General features: G+C 30.5%; 1 protein-coding gene across 1 annotated transcript; it reads left to right on the top strand.

Moving 5' to 3' along the window:
* The first annotated feature begins 18,870 nt into the window (after positions 1-18,870).
* LOC122303404 lies at positions 18,871-22,030 on the top strand. Its single transcript, XM_043115180.1, has 5 exons — positions 18,871-19,421; positions 19,613-20,114; positions 20,209-20,410; positions 20,869-21,372; positions 21,473-22,030. The coding sequence occupies exons 1-5, from the start codon at positions 19,076-19,078 to the stop codon at positions 21,905-21,907; spliced, it is 1,989 nt and encodes a 662-aa protein (XP_042971114.1). The 5' UTR covers positions 18,871-19,075; the 3' UTR covers positions 21,908-22,030.
* The last annotated feature ends 156 nt before the right edge of the window (positions 22,031-22,186 follow it).

Here is a 22,186-nt window from a genome sequence, read left to right as displayed (position 1 = left end):
ACATTATAAAAACCATATAACAATTCATCTGTATTATTCTGTTTGGACAATTACAATCAGAGTGATATTAGTTACAAGTTTTAAATAAATAAGTTATAAGTTATTTATTACAATGACTTATCTATTTGAGACGTATATAAATTATTTTTCTTATAAATAAATCTCAATTGATTAAATGCATTTAAATTGAATGAAATAATAATAATGCTTAATTTCTTTGAATCCATATGATTAACCTAAGATTAAGAGTAATGATATTCTTACTGCTGATTAGTATTTGTCTACCATCCAAAATCTACATGACTTTCTGTTTATGAAAAATGATAAGGATCGGGATAATGGGTTTCGATAACGAGTGTTAATAATATTTTTTTAAAATTTAGTTATTAAAGAAATGTTTTTTTAATGATGATGTAATTTTTTAAATTGTTTAAAATGATAAAAAAAATATATATATATACATGAAAAAATTAAAAAAAATACAAATATCGGGAGAATTCTTCAATATAAATTCTCACTTATTATAGTGTCAGCTTTTTATTTTTATTTTTCTTTTCTCTTTCTGCCGCACCAAGCTCTTACATTTTGAAATTCAAACACAAGCGAGGATGCCAAAGCTTGTATTTGGCGTCTAAGCTTGTATTTGGATTTGGAAATGCAAGAACCGCCGAGCTTGTGTTTGTACTTCAAAATATAAGAGCTCGGTCGGATAAAAAGAACAAAGAAAAATAAAAGAAAGCCAGGTAGATTTTGGGTAATAGAAGAGTAGTAACAAATAATAAAAATAACATTACCTTAGAACAACATCAGAACTTCTTCAAAATTCTAAAGAAAAACACAACACAAAATATGATTTGTAAATCTGGCCATTGAATTGGAAATTTCGATTCATTTATATACTTTCACTAATTTGGCTGTTTGTTTTAAACTTTTCTTTTGGATTAAAATAATTTAAAATTGATAAATACAAATTAAAACCCAAATTGGGTATCTAGGTCCAAATTCTATATTGATTGCATTGAAATACTACTTTAAAAAGATGATCTATACAAATATAGAAGAAAGAGCTTAATATTTTCCTTGGACTAGGAATATATTAGTTATTTTTCAAGAAATCATATATTTATGATCATTTTTGTCTTATTAGTAAATATTTGGTTTTAAGTTTTAGAAGTGATTCTGATTCTGATTTTGATTTTGACCAAACTTTTTGTAGGATTCTTGTTTATTTATATATTTATTTCTCATACAATAATTTAAATTTTTCTAAAATTGAAAAAATATTCATAATTTCAAATTTTCCAGCTATTTAAGTCTCACTTGTGGGCTTCATAAAATAATTTCAAATTTTACTATTAATTAATATTATTTTGAGTTTTCTCTGTATTTTAGGGGAATCTCTTGTCTTCTCTATTTCAATTATTTGTTGGAACTAGCCGTTATAATTAATCTAAATTATATTTGGCATCAGTTGGCATAAGAGCTTAAGCATCTTTCTTGGGATTATATTTCATCAGTTTCAATGGTTAGTGGTCGTGATTGTATTTGTCGTGAGCAAGTTTTGAACAAGAAAGTTTTGCATCATGATTGCAGCATTCAGGATGTGATAATTGAGGGTTTGCAAAGATAGGTTGTAGAGTTAACCTGACGTCTAACGTCACATAACATCGGTGATCTTGAGATAGAATATCACGATTCCAATTCCAGTTTGGAAAATCCTTATCACAATCGTGCTCTATTTTGATAGTATTGTGGTAGGGAAGAGCATCATGGGGACCTTGGTGTCAATGTAGATTTATCAGAATTTCCTAATACTCTTTAGGCTAAAGGTTTCATTGATTTGTTGTATGAAATTAAGTGGATTTACTATTCTGAGGAAGAAGAGTTTAAGGATAGACATTCTTCCATGGGATAAAAGTCTATACCAATTTACAATACTTATCCTTATGAAAGATAACCTAGTAGATGAGGTAACTACTTTTATTGAAAACATTGAAATTTTGGAAAAAGAAAATTGTGTTGAAGTTTTGAAGTTTGAAAATCACGAAACAATTTTTGAGACAATTAACTATGTTGATTTTTTTGGAGTTGAGGATTTTTTTTTTTTTTTCAAATTCTCATATACAAAATATTTTGTGGGATTTGAGATGTGAGAATAAACTTAATTTTGGAGTATAAGATGCTCCATATTATTTTATTTCGAGCCGATCAAATCAATTTAAAATTTCCCATGATCATTGGGATGATACAACAAAAAGAAAGAAAAATTAGCCTAATTGGACATCCAAAAGATTGAAGCACAAAAATTTAGAATTCGAAGGCAAATTCTCTTCAACAAGTGAGCATGGTGCAAATCCAAATTGATACAAGGTATTTAGGTCTAGATTCTGCGTTGATTATATTTAAATACTACTTCAAGAAGATGAATCTGTACAAATATGGAAGGAAAAGTTTAATATCTTCCTTGGACTAGGAAAATATTACTTATTTTTCATCAAATCATATATTTATGATTATTTTTATCTTGATAGTAAATATTTAATTTCAAGTTTTGGAAGTGATTCTGATTTTGATTTTGGCCAAAATTTTTATAGTATTCCTGTTTATTTATGGATTTATTTCTCATACAATAATTTAAATTTTTTAAAAATAAAAAAAAAAATCTTTATAATTTCAAAATTTTCAGATATTTAAGTCCGGCTTGTAGGTTTAATAAATTAACTTCAAATTTTACTATTAATAAATATTATTTAGAATTTTCTCATAAATCTCTTATCTTCTCTATTTTAAGATAAATTCTACAGGCAACTAGCCTGCGTACCCACTGCTGCCTTGTTGCTGATGTGGCAACTGAATATTTAAAGAATAAAAAAATAAAAGACAGAAACCCAAATATTTTGTAAGTGTTGAAGAACCAGTTCTTCCCTATCTTCCATTATAAAGCTATTATAGGGTTGAAGAAACCCTTTGACTGCATTGTCTACCTCTGTGAATCTGAGCCTGAAAACAAACTCAGGTTGTTGCCAAGTGCTATTGGAAGGAGCAAAAGAGAGAGCTTCTTCGTTTCAAAGATTTGGCTCAAAGGGAAGAAGGAGAACCCGAATACATTAGCAGATGCATCGAGGTTGGTGGTCTCATTCTAGTTTCCGATGCACGGGAGTGTTGTAGCTGAAGAAGATTTGAAGGCCAAGAATGGAGATGGGGGTGCAAGGAGGAGAATTTCTGAGATTAAAATTGGGACGGGCGAGAATGGAGAGAATGAATTTTGTTGTGATGAGGAAAGGCAAAGCTGTAACATTTTGGATTCTCAAGCAAATTTACCATCTTTTGCAAGGTAGACATTGCTTTGGCTCACTCGAAAACAGAACAAGGTCGTTCACTTGTCCTCGGCATCAAATGTCTAGTTTCGTTCTATTTCTTCTTCGATTTTCTTTCTTAGATTAATTTAAATTTGATTGCCTAATCATAAAAGGTATAATTAGAACATCTGTAGTTGAAAATAGAAATAACAGATTTCAAGCATGTAAGATATCTGAAGTACTAAACTGGACACAAGACTCTCCTGCATTTCACTGATAATGTTTTTTCTTTTCTTTTTTTAATGTTCTCCCAAACTCAGAAACAAAAAAGTCTCTGCCACAGAAAGTGTGCAAATAATATTTTTTTTAAAATATTCTTTCAGTTCTATTTAGAATTATTTGTCTCCATTATTATATTGTATTTATTCTTTGAGTTAATCTGTTGAGCACATCTAGCTTTTTGCAAGTATTTTCTATAATTATGGAATAACTAGGAAATACTTGCCAACATTCTTTAATGGTGATAGAAGTCGTCATCCTTTTGTTTTAATGAATGAAGTTGTGAGATTTATTCCGTCTTCATTCTTTCATCCGAAGTAGCTTTATAGACGAAGGGCTTCAAAGACGAAGAGTTTTATATCGAGCAGCTTTCGTTGTTTCTATCTTTTATTTTTTTATTTTTTAAATAATTTGACTGCCACGTCAGCCATGAGGCCACAGTGGGGACGCAGGCTGGTTGCCTGTATAATTTCTCCTATTTTAATTGTCTATTGGAATAGCCGTAAGCTACCTCGCCATTTCTCTCGGTGAGCCCTAGACCTACCGTCGCACTACTAATTTGCCTTTGTCCAGTCCAGTGGCCTTGTTATTTCGTAAGAAAGTGTTTCCTTGGCTTTTGTATTTCAATTCTGCTAGGTACAAGCGGTTTGGTGCCCCAAACCGCGTACTGACGCTGACATGGCGTTTTCAATTATAAAAATACATAAGAAGAAATGAAAAAAAATGAAGAAAATAGAAACAAAATGAAGAAGGTCCTGTGTCTCGCGAAAGAAAAGCATTTCCATCTTTTTCACACCAACTGGGTTGAGTGGCTGCAAGGAAACCGTGGCTAAGTGCCTGATCGGAGAGGAGTTTGAGCTGGGATTGAAGATTAGCCGATGCATTCTGGCGACCAACAGCTACATCGGAGACCGTTCGATTTCATCGATGGCCTATAAGTAAGGTCTTTTAGCAAGAAAAAACCTACCCGACCATGGTGGAAAGACTTATAAATTGAATTATTTAGCAGACCAAATACTAAAGAGTAGCCCTACAATTGCCAAAAACTCCATTGCAGCAGCCACCTGAGAAAACCACTATCTGACCCACTACCATGAACAAAAGGACTACCCCATATGCAAAAAAAAAAAGGCTATAATTGGAGGCAAGGGAATATCAACATGGAAATGGAAATTAAGCTAAAATAGATGCCTAATCAATCTCGTACTAAGGGTAATTTTGCAACAAGAAATTCTCTTAAACTACATCCCATTACGGCTCATCAGAGTCCAACAATATTCAACTATCCTCTGACAGCGTTGGCAGCTCCATTCCAAAAAGTTAAAAGGAAAAAAAAAACGAAAGAGAGGGAAGTATAATTTTTTTTCGCTTTAATTATCTTACTTCAGTATATAAATTTAGCAAAAGCGGGTGCTTCGCTAGAAATATTGGAAAATTTTGGTTGCAAATACAATTATACACTAATCTAAGTACCAATTTAATGTGATTAGTTAAAAAGTAGATTTTATTGAAAATAATATTATTTAAATTTTAAGTATGAAGGAATCAGTATTGATACGCAGATTAGTATGCGACTTTATTTGTATGTAGCAAAATTTAAAAATATTTAGTCTGATGTATTATTGGGAAAGATATATATACGGAAGAGAGAGAGAGAGAGAGAGAGAGAGAGAGAGAGAGAGAGAGAGAGAGAGAGAGAGAGTTTTTTCTAGGATGGAGGAAATGGAGGTGTTGCTGGTGATGGTGAAGGCCAGAGGCCAAGCTTGGACAAGTATGTATTGTTGCTTTGCTTTGCTTTGATTTTTGGTTTTTATGTCTTGACATGAATTTTTAGAGCACGAAAATGAACCGTTCACTTCGGTGCATTTTGATGCATAAATACGCCTGCCAGAAGACTTTTCGTTTGTCTTTCTATCTACACATTTATTAAATATTATGAAAAATTTAGTTGCAAGTATAATTGTATATTAATATGTGTATCAATTTAATATGATTGGTTAAAAAATAAATTTTATTAAAAATAGTGCTAATTTAAAATTTAAATATAAATAAATTAATATTAATATATAAATTATTACACGACTTTATTTATATGTAACGTAACTCCACTATTAATATTACATACAAAAGTGCCATTTAATCGTTGCCGTGTAGTGCTTCCTGAAGCAAGAGAGTTATTTTTAGTATAATTATGTTTCTACCCTTCGTGTAAAGCTTGTTAGATTGTTTAGCTTGGAGCTCACGTGCACCTTGTTGTTTGAACTGGGCTTATTTTGAGCTTGGCCTGGGTTTGCTTTTATTGGACTTATATTTTGAGTTAACTTTGTAGTAAATAAATATTAATTTAGACCTATCTTCTATTGCCTTAAGTTTTTATAATATTCTTTCTCTCTTGTAAAAAAACAAGGGTTCAAGATGTGATTTTCGTAAGCGACTACAGTACACCATTCATTATTGAACCTTTTCTTATGTACAAAAGAAAAGTATGAAGAATAATCTTTAAACGATAACAAATGCCTTTAATTATATTGGATCTCCCTTTTGATGAATTCTGGTTCTAAATATTAATTAATTACGAATTATATGATCAGTAGTACTGTTAAACTGGTTAATGAACTTGGACTCGTGTACAATAAAAAGAAAGCATTCCAAGCAAGCAGCTTGATTCAAGTACTTATTACCTATTTAACATTGATTTTTCAACTCTATGTGAGAAATTGGACATGGATTTTGATAATTCAATACAAGATTCTTATAAATTGTTTTTGTATATATATGATTTTTACTCTATTTATTATAAGTGTGTTTGGTTATGTATTTTTTGTATTTGATTATTTATTATATTATGTTTGGTGGTCTTTATTACTCAATAACAGATAGAAGAAAATTCTATGAGCTGTAATGTCGGTACTTGGGTTGGTGGTGACTCATATGCTATTCCAATAGATGTGGAGGAGTATAGGAGTCTTCCAACCTCTTCATCAACATATACACAACACCCTATCCCTGTTCCATCTCACCTTTATCCAAGAAATTCATAAAAACACCTAGTAACCAATCGGTGATTTAGGAATACTTTACTAAAATGCAACTTATTGACTACGATAACCCAAAAGCTTAGTGCAATTATTGCGCTAAGCTATACAGTTACCACTATAAGAATGACATTTCATCTATGATACACCATCTCTAAAATGCATGTGAAACTTCCCATCTTAGAGTTAAAGGAGTTGAAAAAAGTCAATCATCTAGTACTGTTAAGAGGGATGTAGAGAGAAGAATGTATAGCCCACAAGGTTTAGTGAAATATGATGCAGAAAAATTTATGGTGGTAACCACTAAGTTTTTATTATGTGTGAATTGCGTTTTAGGTTTGTGGAGTATGATAGATTTATTGAATTTGTGGCTGATTTATAGTTTCGATTTACTTTGCCATTTCAAACCACTTTAAAAAAGGATTGTATTAAGCTGTATAACAAAGATAAGATACAGCTAAAGAAATTGTTGGATGGTTAAAGAATTTATCTTACCACCGATATCTAGACGTCGGTGCAAAATATGAACTACATATGCCACATTTTATTGATTGCAATTGGAAATTGCATAAAAAAATACTTAAGTTTTGCATAAAAAAAATACTTAAGTTTTGCCAAATTCCTGACCATAGGGGTGAAATTATTAGGAGGGTATTAGACTTGGGATTGCATGAATGGAGTGTTAGATAAAATTTTGACCATCACATTTTATAATGTCTCCTAAAATGAATTTGCTGTTGATTACATGAGGAGGAGAATAAAAAACAATGATTATACTATATTGGATGATGAATTTTTTCACATGCGGTGTGTTACCCATATATTGATTCTAATTGTTATGGACGACTTGAATGATGTTTATGTATTTGTAACAAAGATTAGGGATGTCGTTAGGTATGTAAAATCCTCGTTATCAAGATTTGTCAAATTCAAGACTTGTGCAGTAAAGAAAAAGATCAGTAGGATGATGATTTGCTTGGATATTCTTACTATATGGAACCCTACATATTTTATGTTGAGTATCACAAAAAAAATATAAACAAGCATGTGAACAATATATGTTTGTGAATAAACAATTTGTGAACCCTACTAGTAATGATTGAAAAAATACATGAATTTTTGTAGAGTTTCTGAAAATTTTTTATAATGTTACATTGAACATTTATTGTTCTCTGTATGTAAAGATTAATTTATATTTTGAGAAACTTTACATAATTGAAAATGCATTAAATAATATGTGTTTTAAGTAATGATATTATCATTAGTGCTATGAGTATAAATATGATAAACAAGTATGATAAGTATTGGAGTAGCACAAATAGATTTAATTTGATGATATATATAATTTTTGTACTTGATCCATAATATAAAATGATATCAATGAAGTTTTGGTTATAAAAATATAAAGAGCATGAGTTGACGGATAAGATAGAAGATATGATTAAACTTCTTTTAGAACACTTGATCAAATAGTGTAACATATTTTTTGTGGCTAATGAGAGGAGTTGTAAAGTAGGTTAAGGAGACTAAACATTATTAATATAAATATTGATAATGAGCCGCTGCCAACTTTGACTAGATATCCGATGATGATGTTCACCAAATTGGTAGCATCTTTTGACATTAATGTATTGCATTAAACTAGCGTTTAGCCACGTTGACATTGATGTTTATAGGGCTCTTAAATTGTGTACAGTGTACCACTCGGGTATTTTTTTAATATATAAAAAATTACGTATAAGTAAAGTTACGTACTAATTTATGTATTAATATTAATTTTTTTTATATTTAAAATTTAAATTGATATTATTTTTAATAAAATTTATTTTTTATTAATTATATTAAATTAATATATATATTAATATATAGTTGTGTTTATAGCTAAATTTTTTTATATATAAATTACAGTATACTCTTGTCTGTAACAAGAGTTCGGTCTTCAGCTCTACGGGGCTCACTTAACTTTTAAGATTCCAAATGCATCTCAATGCTGTGTTTTGATTTAAAATAATCTCCAAATTTATAATTGTTTGCCTGCAAATAAAAATGTGAAATAATTATTGATAAATGTTGGTTGGTGAATAAGAGGTCTAATCTTGACTATCCCTTACATGTTCTGGCTGTAAATCTTCCACATCACTGCCTCCTTCAATTATTAATTAGGGCATAAGAGGGCCATGGACTGAAAATCCAATATACAGTAATCCAAAGACTACTGCTCTATGTTTATTAGCTGTATGTCTAGTCTTAAATAGATTAGTTAGAGCTATCCAAATATTAATGGAAGCTTTGTCTACGACTTTCCATCTAAGTTCTACATTGTTTAAGTAAGATTTTTGTATGGTTTTGAAATTCTATATAAGGTGACTTAAGGTATCCATGCCATTTATAATCTTGTGAACAAGTCTCACTCTCTTGTGATTCTTGTAAACAAGTCTAACAAATTATAATATATATTTATATATATATAATTTGTAAAATATATATTTATATTTATAAATATATATTTATAAATATAAAATAAAGTACGGGACGGGGTTGAGCCCTGTCTGCCCGCCGCCCCCACTTAGTATGTTTCATGCAGGACGGAGGACCCCGCCCCGGCATGTGCGGTGCGGGGTATCCCGTCCGCCCATGCGGAGGCGGGGCGGACGAGGGCGGGGCTGCCCACCCTTAGCTGTGCCACCCAGGTCTTTTTTTTTTGTCAATTTTCTTTCCACATTGTTTTAATATATTTAAATATTTTAAAAAAATATTAATACATTTAAAATTATTTTCTTAATTATTAAATAAAAAAAATTTGTCAAGCAGTACACTTGAGACACCACCCAGACGACACGGTAGCTTTACACCTCTTTTTAACCCGTGTGCACGTTTGCTCGTGTTTATATCACCTCCCCAAATTATAATGATACTCTAAAAGGATTACGATACAACACTAATTACTCTATAAATTATGTATAAATTTATGCTAAAAAATTATTTCTTTTACTTTAATTCAAAACTATTGTCCTAACAACAGTTTAAAGTACATTGAAAAAATAATTATTTAATCGTTAATTATAAATAAATTGTAATATGGTTATTATATCATTTTCCTCTTTAAAAATAGGCTTTACAAATTTATTTTTTATTTTTAAAAAATATTAATTTTTTATTTTTTATTTTTAAAAAGTTAACTGTTGGGTGTGAATTGATGGAGCAATGTCCTTCTGACATATTCATTTCTATGTCATGTCACCAATGAGATGTCGGCAGTTGGAAGCCTTTATGGACGAGGAGAAGTGAGACCCTGCAGGCCGGATCCGGTGAAAATCATCTAATTCGTTTATATATATATATATATATAAATTAAAAATTAAATAAAATATTATTAAAATATTATTTTTTTATTTTAAAATTTAAAAAAATTAAATTTTTTATTATATTTTATAAAATTATAATATTTATTATATTATATCTTTTCTTATCCATCAAACTAAATAGAATTAGCCTAACTTATGCACCCTCTACCGTGTCAACAAGACAGGATCAACTTTTCTTTCTCTCAAGCTAAGAGCATAGTTATAGTCAATGTAAATCTTTTTTTTTTTTTTTTTTTTATGAAATAATGGTCAATGTAAATCTATATTTTAGTTTGACGTGAGAAAGAGTCTGTACATTAAACTAATCAATGGTAAAAAACTCAACATTTTAACTATAATTATTTTTAGGTGCTTTCTAAATTTAGAGGGTTATTATTCACATTCAAAAAGATTATTTTATAAATTTTCACATTGTACTGTTTTTTGATTAATTGCTTCTATCCATTGCATTTTATCATTTATCTAATATATCTGTTTTATACATCCATCTGACACGATCATGGTGTTTTTTTTTTTTTTTTATTCACGTTATTAGTTAGTTTCATGAAATGGATTTTTTAAACAATAATAAAAGTATTAGAAATTATTAATTAATATTTATTTTGATAAGTAAAATAAATATTGTATTTAATTATTAATTAATATATAAAGTGTATTTGTAAAATATAAAAAAAATATCAAATATTATCAAAACATAAGATATTATATTATTATTTTACCTTTAACATGACTTGTTCAATGTGGACTCATCTACCTAAAACTTGATGCTATGGCCAAAAGGTAATATTCTAGCTAAAAGTCAAGCCTCTGTCGAGACTTTTTTTTTCTTTATTATAAAAGCATTGACATATCAAGTCAAAATTTTGCACAAATCAAGTACAAATCTTTCCTAAGCATATATTTTGCACAGATCAAGCACAAATTAGACATACCCAATGGACCAAAAGCTTGCACAAAGAAATTTTACGTACCAAGCATAAATAACATGGTGAATGGGTCTTGCCGAATGGATGCTTGATGTCGATTCTCACCTACCTTTGATTGTCCTTACTGAATGGGTTTTGAGCTACGTCCAGAATGAGAGAGCGAGTCTCCATCTGGTGAGAGATAACAAGTCTCAATTAGGATGGAGAGAATGAGAGTAATGAAGACTGGTCTAGTGTAAAGGGAAGAAAATGAGAGAGAGGAAGGCCACCCTGGTATAGAGGAAACTAAGAAAAAAATAATCAAGAGAATGTGAGAGAGAGAGAGTCTCGGTCTGGTGTGGAGGGAAGAGAAAAACAGAGAGAAAAAAAATGGAAAAGGTATTCGGCATAGGAAGAAAGAGAGAGGAAGGTGGGCATCGAGATGGAAGGAATGAATACAGATATTGAATTTGTTTTTGATAAAATAATCCTTTGCCCTGTGAATAGTCCCTAGTCAAAGATGACTTTATCTTTCCCATTATTGCAGTTCAAAGCTTCACATCATTTATCTTAGCTAGTCCACTGTAGGCGTTTCAAGTGAAAATGGGACAAATTTTCCATTGGCCTGACTTTTTAGCCAGGTCCGTTTAGTCAAGTAGATGGGATAAGTTTAAATAAAAATTGACTAATATATTATTAAAATATAATTTTTATTTTAAAATTTGAAATAATTGAATTGTTTATTATATTTTGTGTAGAATTTGAGAAAGTTATAATAATTAGATAAGATAAATTGAGATAATTTGTGTAATCAAATTAATCTCCCTCTCTCTCTCTCTCTCTCTCTCTCTCTCTCCTCTCAAGTCTAGCCCATCGGTCTCTCTCTCATTGAGGAGCTAAATTTCAACTTCAAAACAAACCTAAAGTTAAACTTTAATTTAACAATATGAAAATGTTGTTCAAAAATAACGTGCTAAGAAAATGTTTGAATGCCAGGAAAAAAACATGTGTTTGAAAAAATGGAAGTCAAGTTACTTATCAGAAAAAGAAATATAGAATTTAAAGTTACAAAACTAAGATTTTGGTTAACATCAAGAACTTGGATTTCATATACAAACTTTGACACTTTTTATAGGTATTTCCTATGGTTTTCTTTATATGTATTTGATAATTTCTTTTGATTTTCTCATTATCCAAATAAATGATAAGTAGAAAAACCTAGAGGTGATCCCAAAATAAAAAATAACTGACACAAAACTGAGAATTAAAGAGGACTTATGATGAGGGGAAAAATTTTAAAAATCTGAAAAAAAAAAACTTCGTTTCCAAAACTTCGTTTCCACTCTCTCTCTCTCTCTCTCTCTCTCTCTCTCTCTCTCTCTCTCTCTCTCTCTCTCTCTCTCCCCCCTACTAACAGAGGAAGAAATCTAAACAAAGTAAGAATTTTTAACATAGGACTAAGAATAAAGAGGACCAGACGAGGGAAAAGTGTTAACAAGATATTAGAATTAATCAATTAGCTAATGAGTATATGAATATTTTGAGCCCACTCTTTGTTGTAAAAACGATAATAGAAAAGTAAAATGTAGTACAACTCTTTGTTGTGAACGTAGAATGTAGTACAACTCAAACAAACATGAAACATGCTTATGCTTTCCACATTTATTAGTTAGAATAGAATTAGGTGGTCCGTACGTCCAACTTGTTTTCTATGTGCAAAAACTTGCATACCATGCAATTACCAGTCGGAGAGGGGCCAACTTATTCACGCGTGGAAGTAGTCTACGACTAACACCTCCCCCTGTTTATTAATTAATTTAACTTTCAATCTGTTCTCTTTATTTATTTTAATCTATATATATATATATGAGTTTAACTGTAATTAATTGTTGTCAAGATAAACGTTCTAAAAGACTAAGTGCTCTAAAAGACTAAGTGTATGTTTGAGATTATTATCAAAATATAATTTATAATTTTAAGGTTTATAATTTATAATTTAAGTAACAAATTTTATTATTAAAAATTTATTTATTATTTGGTAGTTATATATTTAAAACACTTTCAAAAATATTATATTTGTTTAGAAATAAATTAAAAAAATATTTTCTAAGGTAAAAATGATGATAATTTAAATTTTTAAAGATTATGACTATATCTTTAAAAGTTTGAAAGTTATAATTATTTAAAAATTATATGTATATTTTCTTTTATTGATAGTCTTTTTAAAATTTAAACTACATTTAAGATTATCCAAAAAAGTGCGTTTAAAGAAAAATACTAAAATCTTTAAACGTATTTTTTAACTTATTTAAGATTAAAAAATTCTTTAATATATAAGATTATTTTTTTTAGTTAAAATTTTTTTAAGACTATTTAAACACCCTTTAAAACTTCAAACGAAATCCAAACAGATCCTAAAACCAAGGCTCGGAAGTGGCAAAAATATAAGAAGGAGCGATAGCTTGGAGGGGTCTAGCTTTTTCTAATGAGCAATGTTACATACAGTCGTGGGATTACAAATACCGTGCAATCGTTTTGAAAAAGAGTGGGGTTCACGATTAAAAAATTAGTTTTTTTCATGTGGATCCCATATTAATTCATTTTTTTTAAAATAACTGCACGCCGCTTGCACAATCACGACTGTAAATATCATTTTTCTTTTTCAATATATAATATATATAGTCTCTTTCATTGCCGTTCCACTTCTTGACTTATCTTAGGCAGTCATTAAACGAGGAGGGTTGCCTGATCTAATTCCATGTAAACTATGCACGTACGTGTTGTTAATTAATAATTACTGAAGTTGGCGGTCGGGCCAAGGTGTTTCGCTCTCCTTCGATCGAGATGCATATATAAATCCATCCATCCGACCACATGCACCTGACTTGGATGTACGTGGAAATAGCCCACAAGTCAGAACACGTAACCTTACCGTCTTTGCTGGAATTCTAGACTTTCTAGGTCCTTATACGTCATATTACCCCCTTCTTCGTATTCTAGGTCCTTATACGTCATGTTAACCCCTTCTAGGTCCCTGTACGTCTAGACTATAGAGGGGTGAAAAATAAGAAAACCGATTACTCGTCGCTTCGGCTCTAAACCGATTCGATTTTTTAAAATCGATAAACCGTATCAGGTTGAATCGATTCATATATATGCTCTATATATATATATATACACTCTAATAAAGATAACGTGCATTGCACGTATGCCTAATTGATAAATATTAAAAAAATAAAAAATATTACAAAATAAAAAATGTGAAGATAAAAAGAAATTTAAACAAAATATACAAAATGAAAAACCAAGTATAGACTTTACATATAATTTAATGTCTTAATGATTTAAGTATATAATTACAACAACGAGAAATTTAAAAAGAAAATATTTTGAATGCTTATGACGTAATTTGATTTATAGGATGAACAAAAAGTACATTGAGTTTATTCTAAAGCAATTGTTCATATTGATTTATTTTTACGTGCAAGTACATAATCCGTTTATTTTTTAAAATTGTAGTTACAATATTTGTTAAATATAGTAAGTGCTCTTGTAATAATAAAAAAATATAAAGACATAATGTTTAAACATTCTACCTCACCTATGTGTTTGAAGAGATTAACAGTTGTACAATTCAATATTTCTTTTACTATCAATTTGAAGATAACAACAGTTATACATTCAATATCTTTCTCTACTTCTAGATAGACTTGAAAGTTAAAATTAATGATAATATTAGTGATTGCGTAATTTTAACAATTACGCAATCATTTAAAATAATGAGATAAATTGATTTACCATGGCTATATAAGACGCTCATGTTTTTACGATTATAGCACACAAATTCTTTGTTGTAGTCATATCTGGTTGCTTTATTACAATTTGCACGGGACATATAGTGAAACTTTAATGTGAATGAGATGTTGCCGATCTAGGCTATGGGAGGCTTCCGGCATCTCTTGAGATTGACTGCTTGCATCGGTGGCTCACTGTGTATCTTAAATTACAGATATGGGTGATCCTGTGAGTTTTCTTTTTTATATTAAAGCTCCACTATCTCCTGAATCTTGCGTATTTTATTTATTTATTTATCTACACAAGTAAATTTATTAATTATCACTATCTTGCTCACTGCTAAAAAACATTATTGTTATCACTCGAAAATCAAAGAATTTAACAAAGAAATTAATTGTTACCAATTTTTTGTCTTGCCCTCTCTTTTAATGTCTACATGCTGAAAAATTAGAAATAATATTTCATTATTTCTGCCGACTTTAATAGAAAATTTTAATGTCTAATTTATTTTAGGATATTTATTTTATTATTTGGCATCAATTTTTATTTTTTGTAATAAATTATTACTTAAAGTAGGTGGGAATATTATACCGTAGAAATGATAGATCTTGAAAAGTAAGACAACCACATAGACTTTTTTTTTAAAAAAAAATTATAAATTTATATAATAAGTTAAACTTATTATTTAAAAAATAAAAAAATATTTTTATAAATAATTTGGAAATACTTTCCCTCACTTGTTAAAATATTTTTTAAGTTAATTGTTTCGTCATTTGACAGGGTTCTGTATTTCTATTGTATAAAATTATGAATCATTAAGTATAATTACTAGATATATATATATATATATATATTCTATCTTTCTTTTTTATTTTATTTTATTTTATTTTTTATTTAAAAAAAAAAGCAAAATCACAATAGTTTCTAATATGTGTTGAAATGAATTAAGTGCAAGAAATAATTAATATAGGTTGAATTAAAATCAAAGTCAAGAATATAAGATTTGGTAAAGATATTTCTTCTTTAAAAAAAATTAAAAATAAAAATAAAGATGATTCCATTAGCTCTAGGCATTGGACTCACCATTTGATAAAGAGAAATTTTATTTGCAATTTTTAAATGGAGATTACATGAACATGCTCTTTATTAAAAAAGAAAAAATCTCATTTTAGGAATGATATTTTAGTAATTTAAAAAATTTTTAAATACAATATTGTTTATGCTTGTATTGCAGTCTCTAAATGGGGACTGTACGTAACATTACTCTTTAATAAAATAGGAAATCAAAAAACTGAATGTAATAAAGTAATGGATGAGGTGTAGTTTAGCACTCCTCTATAATATAATTTTTTTAAAATATAAAGAGATTCTTTTAAATGTAACTTTTTTTTTTAATATTTGATTCTTATTTTGGATTTTGTTACAGAAAGTATTTATTATTATAAATTTTTTAAATTAAATTTTCTCTTTTGTTGTTTATTTTTATTAAAAATTATAATATTTAAATGATACAAAAAAATAAATTAATATATAGTATATTGTAAAAATTAATATATAAAATAAAAAAAATTTAATAATGTATTTTAAAAAATAAGAAAAAAATTCTATTAAAACTATTGATTTGATTATTTATTTGTAAACAGATCACGATGAAAGTATCCATCATGCATTGTCCAAAGTGTCCAAAGTAAATGAGGTGGGTTGTTGGCATTAGAAGATGTGAAATTAAAGTTGAGAGAAAATATTTCTTTACTTTCTATACTATTCGAGGACAAAATATATATTCACAATAAAATAATACTCATGTGATATATCTTTGCTTTATCCCCTTATCCTTTTAAGTTGGGTAATGTTATGAAATTGTAGCATTAACCATTATTATACAAAAAAACTATTATTGGTTTGTAAATTATTAAAGCGGATCAAGATATAATTAAATTAAAAAAAAAAAAAAACTTCAAAATTCACTCCAAAATTAAAGAAATGTTTTTGTTTATTGGGTACAGGAGGCGTTGGAATTCTATATTTAATATATTTATCAAGACATTTTTATCTTTTGTAGGTTACTTTAAAGTAACCCACTAAAGTAATAAGTATATGTGCATGCATTCCTTTTTCATTTATTGATCGATGCTTGACGAATGCTTATATGTTTGTAAATAAAATAATTAGAGTTTATCAAGTTCTCTGTTTTTTTAATATAAAATCATTGTACTTTAAAATAATTATTAACAAAACCATTAAACTTTCAAAATCATTAAGTCTCATTTGGATTAGGAGATGAGTTGAGATAATTTGTGAATAATAGTGAGATTATTGAATTGAGATGAGCTAAATTGAGATAGTTTTTGAAAATTTTGTGTGTTTGAATTGAAAGTAAGATGAGATAATTTTAAGTTTTTGGAGAGGAAATAGATGTAAGTCCACAAATAATTGTATAGTGTTTATAATAATTTTATTTTATTTCTATATAAATTATCTGCTCAAATATAATTTTTATAATATGTTTCATAATAAAATTATAAGATGATAATATTTATATTATTAATTTAATAAAATTAAAAATTAAATTTTTTTAATCCAGTTTTAATTTATTTTCTATTTATATATCTAGTTTATTTTACCTTCCCTATGTTAAATCTCCATCATTAGATTAAAATTAAAAACCCTAAGATGAAAGACCGGGATTCTAGACTCCCATCTCACTCTCTCTCTCTCTCTTTGATTTCTCCCTCACACCACCTCTCCTCAGCCAGCCGCTACAGCACGTTGTCACTGGCGAGTTTCCCACCCTAGGTCCTTCTCTCCCTTCCTTCCTGAAGCCCCCTCTCTCTCTAGCTCTTGGATTTGCTCTCGCTAGCTCTCGAAGCCCTCTCTCTCTCTAGCCGTGAGTGCCACCACGAGTGGTCCCCAGCTCTCCACCAAAGCTTCCCCTCTCCCTTGCCATCAATCTGCTCCCTCCCCTCACGGATCTTCCACTGAAACTACCTCCAAACAAAGAGGCTTGGAGTTGGGACACACCATCGAACATTCCTCATCCTCAACTCCATCTTGCACCCGGCCATGAATAAATGAAAAAAAAGGGTTGCGGCTAATGAAGAAAGAAATCGAGAGAAGCTTCTCGATTGAGATAGAGAGATGGGAGACATTTTTGTAAAAGCAAAAGGAACTCGGTATAAACGTACACAAAGTAGGGGTAAAATGGGAAGAAAAAGTATTAGACGAAAACACTGTTCTTTCCTCATTCGCGTTTATATATATAGTAGATATATGAATTCTTTATATTATATATAATTTTTATATTTAATATATATAATTATATATAAAATAATGTTTTATTATTTGTTAAATTACTAATTAAAATAATATTAAATCTTAAAATCTTATATAAATAACTATATATTATCACTATAGCATGTAATATTAATATTTATACTAAGAGCATTGGCAATGGATTCTTCGTCTTTATTTTTATTTTTAAATTTAAAGAATATGCTCTTAAAATCAATATTGACTTATTCATATGTAAAATTTTAAATAACTTACTACAATTTTTATTCAAAGATAAAGACCACCTTTTCATTATTCAAACTATATTTTTATTATTTTTTCTCTCTCCTCCCAACTCTCTTTTTTCTCTATTTTTCTCTCTTTTTTTTTTCTCTTCTCTCTCTTTATTATTTTATTATTATTTGATCAAAAAATATATAATCTAATGTAGAAATTTTTCTTCATATTCAAAATCAATCTTCAAAATATGTAATTTTACATATGAAGATAAAGAATCCATTGCCAATGCTCTAATGCAATATCAATATATATTAGAATATACTATAATATATTACTATATTATTATATACTACAATATATATAGCATATTGTATATGCTATATATAATATATCAAAAAAATCGGATATTCCAACCGAATCAAATAAGTAAAACTGAAAATTACTGTTTAAGATTGTAATTGATACTATATCTATTTTACAAATCTCAAAATTAATATATACGACTTCGGGTATAAAGTATATCTAAAATCAAACTATTGGAGATCTAACGTCAAATGCTATGCTATGTAGCCAACGGCAAACAGCCAATAGAAATGCCGGTCAAATACAATGTCTTATATTAGCTTTCGCAAGTTATAATATCCAGTTCTGCTATTCGTGATCTGGTCACATGCATGCAATTCAATTTTCATTACACAGTAGCCAAGTTAAGACAACGTCTTTTAGCAACCACCCATTGGAATTCAACGCTTTCTTTTCTATTTAAATTCCCTCCCCCGCCTTCATGAAAGAAACTTCATTTTCTTCGATTTTCGTCATCTACTAGTACTGCATCTTCATTTTCTTCTTCGTTTTGTTTCTTTTTCATCTTCCTAGCTAATTAAACCATGGAGTTTGAGAAACTCATGTTGAGAGAAGCTCTTAGTGCTCAAAAAATGAACCTTAACATGAATAGCAGAACTGGCGGCGCACTTAAACCGAGCAGTTCTCGGTCTCCCGGTGATCTTTACCACGGCGCTCAAGCGGCCTCCAGGACTCTGGAGATGGGTCTGCCAAGGAACGAATCGGCGGATATAAAACTATCCTGGCTGCGCTCTCAAATCATCGGGGGCGATGCAGAAATAGATTCTCCATTCGGGAAACGAAGACTCACCTATGCTGATCACACTGCCTCTGGTCGATCTCTTCGATACATCGAGGATTTCCTCATCAACAATTTCCTTCCTTACTACGGTAAATTAGCATTATTTTTTTAAACATTATCTTTCCTTTGATTACGATCTAATTAATTTGTTGCTCAAATTCGTTTGGCTAATGGAAATAAAAAGAAGGTACGAAGTAGCAGCCAACTTTTAGCTGCTTCCAAGTCCGTCATCATTATTTTTGTTCATGTTTGACTTGAATCTCTCGTTCCTCACGTGTAGGGAACACGCACACGAGTGACAGTTATGTGGGGCACCAGACGACAAAAACAGTGCATGAAGCAACGAAGTACATCAAGAAATGCTTAGGTGGTGAAGAAGATGATGTGCTCTTGTTCTGTGGCTCGGGCACGACTGCAGCTATTAAAAGGCTTCAAGAAGTAATGGGCATTGCCGTGCCATCGATGTTGAGAGAGAGGCTACTAAAATGCCTTGGAAATGGAGAAAGGTGGGTGGTTTTTGTTGGGCCTTATGAGCACCACTCGAACCTTCTTTCTTGGCGGCAAAGCTTGGCTGAAGTAATAGAGATTGGTTTAGATTCCAATGGTTTATTAGACATGGAGACTCTACGATTGCAGCTTGAGCAATATCAGTCTGCAAACAGGCCAATTTTGGGTTCTTTTTCTGCTTGTAGTAACGTGACTGGAATTTATTCAGACACCCGAGCAATTGCTGAACTTCTTCACCAATATGGAGGTTTTGCATGCTTTGATTTTGCAGCAAGGTACGTAAAATTTGTGTATTAAGTTTATTTTTCAAACGTTTCTTTACCGCATCAAGATGCCAACTTTCTTGGCCTAAAATTCCGATGTTTTCAGTGGGCCTTACGTGGAGATTGACATGAGATCTGGGGAGCTTGATGGCTACGATGCAATTTTCCTTAGTCCACATAAGTTTCTTGGGGGACCAGGATCGCCCGGCATCCTTCTGATGAGCGAGGCACTTTATATGCTAAAATCTTCTCCGCCGTCGACTTGTGGAGGTGGAACTGTGATTTATGTCAACGGCTTCAACGAAAAGGTAAATTATATATATCCATGGAAGATCCGAGCAAAAAGATGCTGAGAAAACTTCATGAAATGGTGGTTACTTTCCGTTTGGATACACAGTTGAAATGAGATGAAATAATTTGTAAAAAAAAATGTGTTTAGATAGTGATATGAGATGAGATAACTTTTAATTTCTAAGATTTGAAAAATGTGTGAGTCCCACTATTTAATAAGGATAGCCAAATAGTCTACTGTTTATATACAGTTCATATCAAATTATACTGTTTATATACTGTTTACATCAGATTTTTACTATTTATGTACTGTTCATATACTGTTTGTGTAATGGGATGTTTTTAAAATTTAGATATGAAATATGGTGTGTTTAGATAGAGAAAATAGTATATATGAAAGCATCTCATCTGTGTTGGCCATCCAAACCGGGTAGTCCTACCATATTCACTTGATAATCTAGACCATGTTTCGTAGGACACGTTATATTTGGAGGACATTGAAGAAAGGGAAAATGGTGGCACTCCTCAAATAATCCAAACAGTTAGAGCAGCTTTGTCTTTCTGGATTAAGGAATACATTGGTTACGAGGAGATTGAAAAACTGGAGCAAACCAATCTAGAGAAAGCACTCGAGAGGCTTCTCCTAAATCAGAATATATGCGTTCTAGGAAATACAAGCACCAAGAGACAAGCGATCTTGTCTTTCCTTGTTTATAGTACCACCAATTCCTCCTCGGCTGGCCTAAAAAATGGGTGCAATATTGATAGCAAGGAGAGCTTGGAGGAGCAGCTATACATGTGGAGAGAGATGGGGAGCAAGAGAGATAAGCCTCTTCATGGACCATTCGTTGTAGCTCTCTTGAATGACCTTTTCGGCATCCAGGCTCGAGGTGGGTGCGCTTGTGCTGGACCCTATGCTCACATTCTGCTTGATGTCGATGAGTCCCACTCACTTGCCATCAGAGCTACCCTTCTCAAGGTAAATGGTTCATAAATTGTTCCTGCCATGGAGCTCTGAAAAATATCATGCAGAAAACCTGTTTTTTGAGCTTATTTTTTTCTCATTTTTTGTTCAATAGGGTTATGTTGGATTAAAACCCGGATGGACTAGGATCAGCCTTCCCTACTACATATCCGAGGAGGAATTTGAATTTATTTTAGCTGCAGTGGAATTTGTAGCTATTTACGGGCAGCGTTTCCTTCCATTGTACCACTTCAATTTTAGAACAGGAAACTGGGCTTTTAAGAAGAAAGCACTCCGGGAACTACTCGGAGAGGAAAACAAATGCAATGTACACGTAATGCCGTTGGCCAGTGCCATGCATGTAGCAAATCAAGAACATCGCAATTCAAAAGCGTATGAGGATGTAGGAGCTAAGCAAGCAAAGAAGATTGAGAAGTATACAGCATACTTAGAAGGGGCTAAGCATCTTGCCAGTCTCCTCCCCAAGTTCCCCTCTCAGCGTAGAGTTCCTAAGGACATAGATGTCAACCTCATTCTCTTTCGAGTCTAGTCATTTTCAGTATTCCCGATTAATGCTTGTAATTTCAATATGAACCCTGCTACGGCCACCGCTGGGGGCTCCCGCTGGGAGCTCCCGCTAGGCCCAAAAAAATTCATTTTTTTTTCTTTGTTTTTTCGTTTTCACATCATTTTTTTAATACTTTTAAATATTTAAAAAAATATAAAAAATTTACAATAATATTAAATACTTTTTTCTTAACCACTAAGAAAAATAAAAAAAAATAAAAAAAAAATAAAACCCAGCGGGGGATCTAGTATTATTTTTTCA

Source organism: Carya illinoinensis, chromosome 3, assembly GCF_018687715.1.
Source record: "Carya illinoinensis cultivar Pawnee chromosome 3, C.illinoinensisPawnee_v1, whole genome shotgun sequence".
Lineage (NCBI taxonomy): Eukaryota > Viridiplantae > Streptophyta > Magnoliopsida > Fagales > Juglandaceae > Carya > Carya illinoinensis.
Note: the sequence above shows the minus strand (reverse complement) of the source record. Positions and strands in the feature narration are given on the sequence as shown.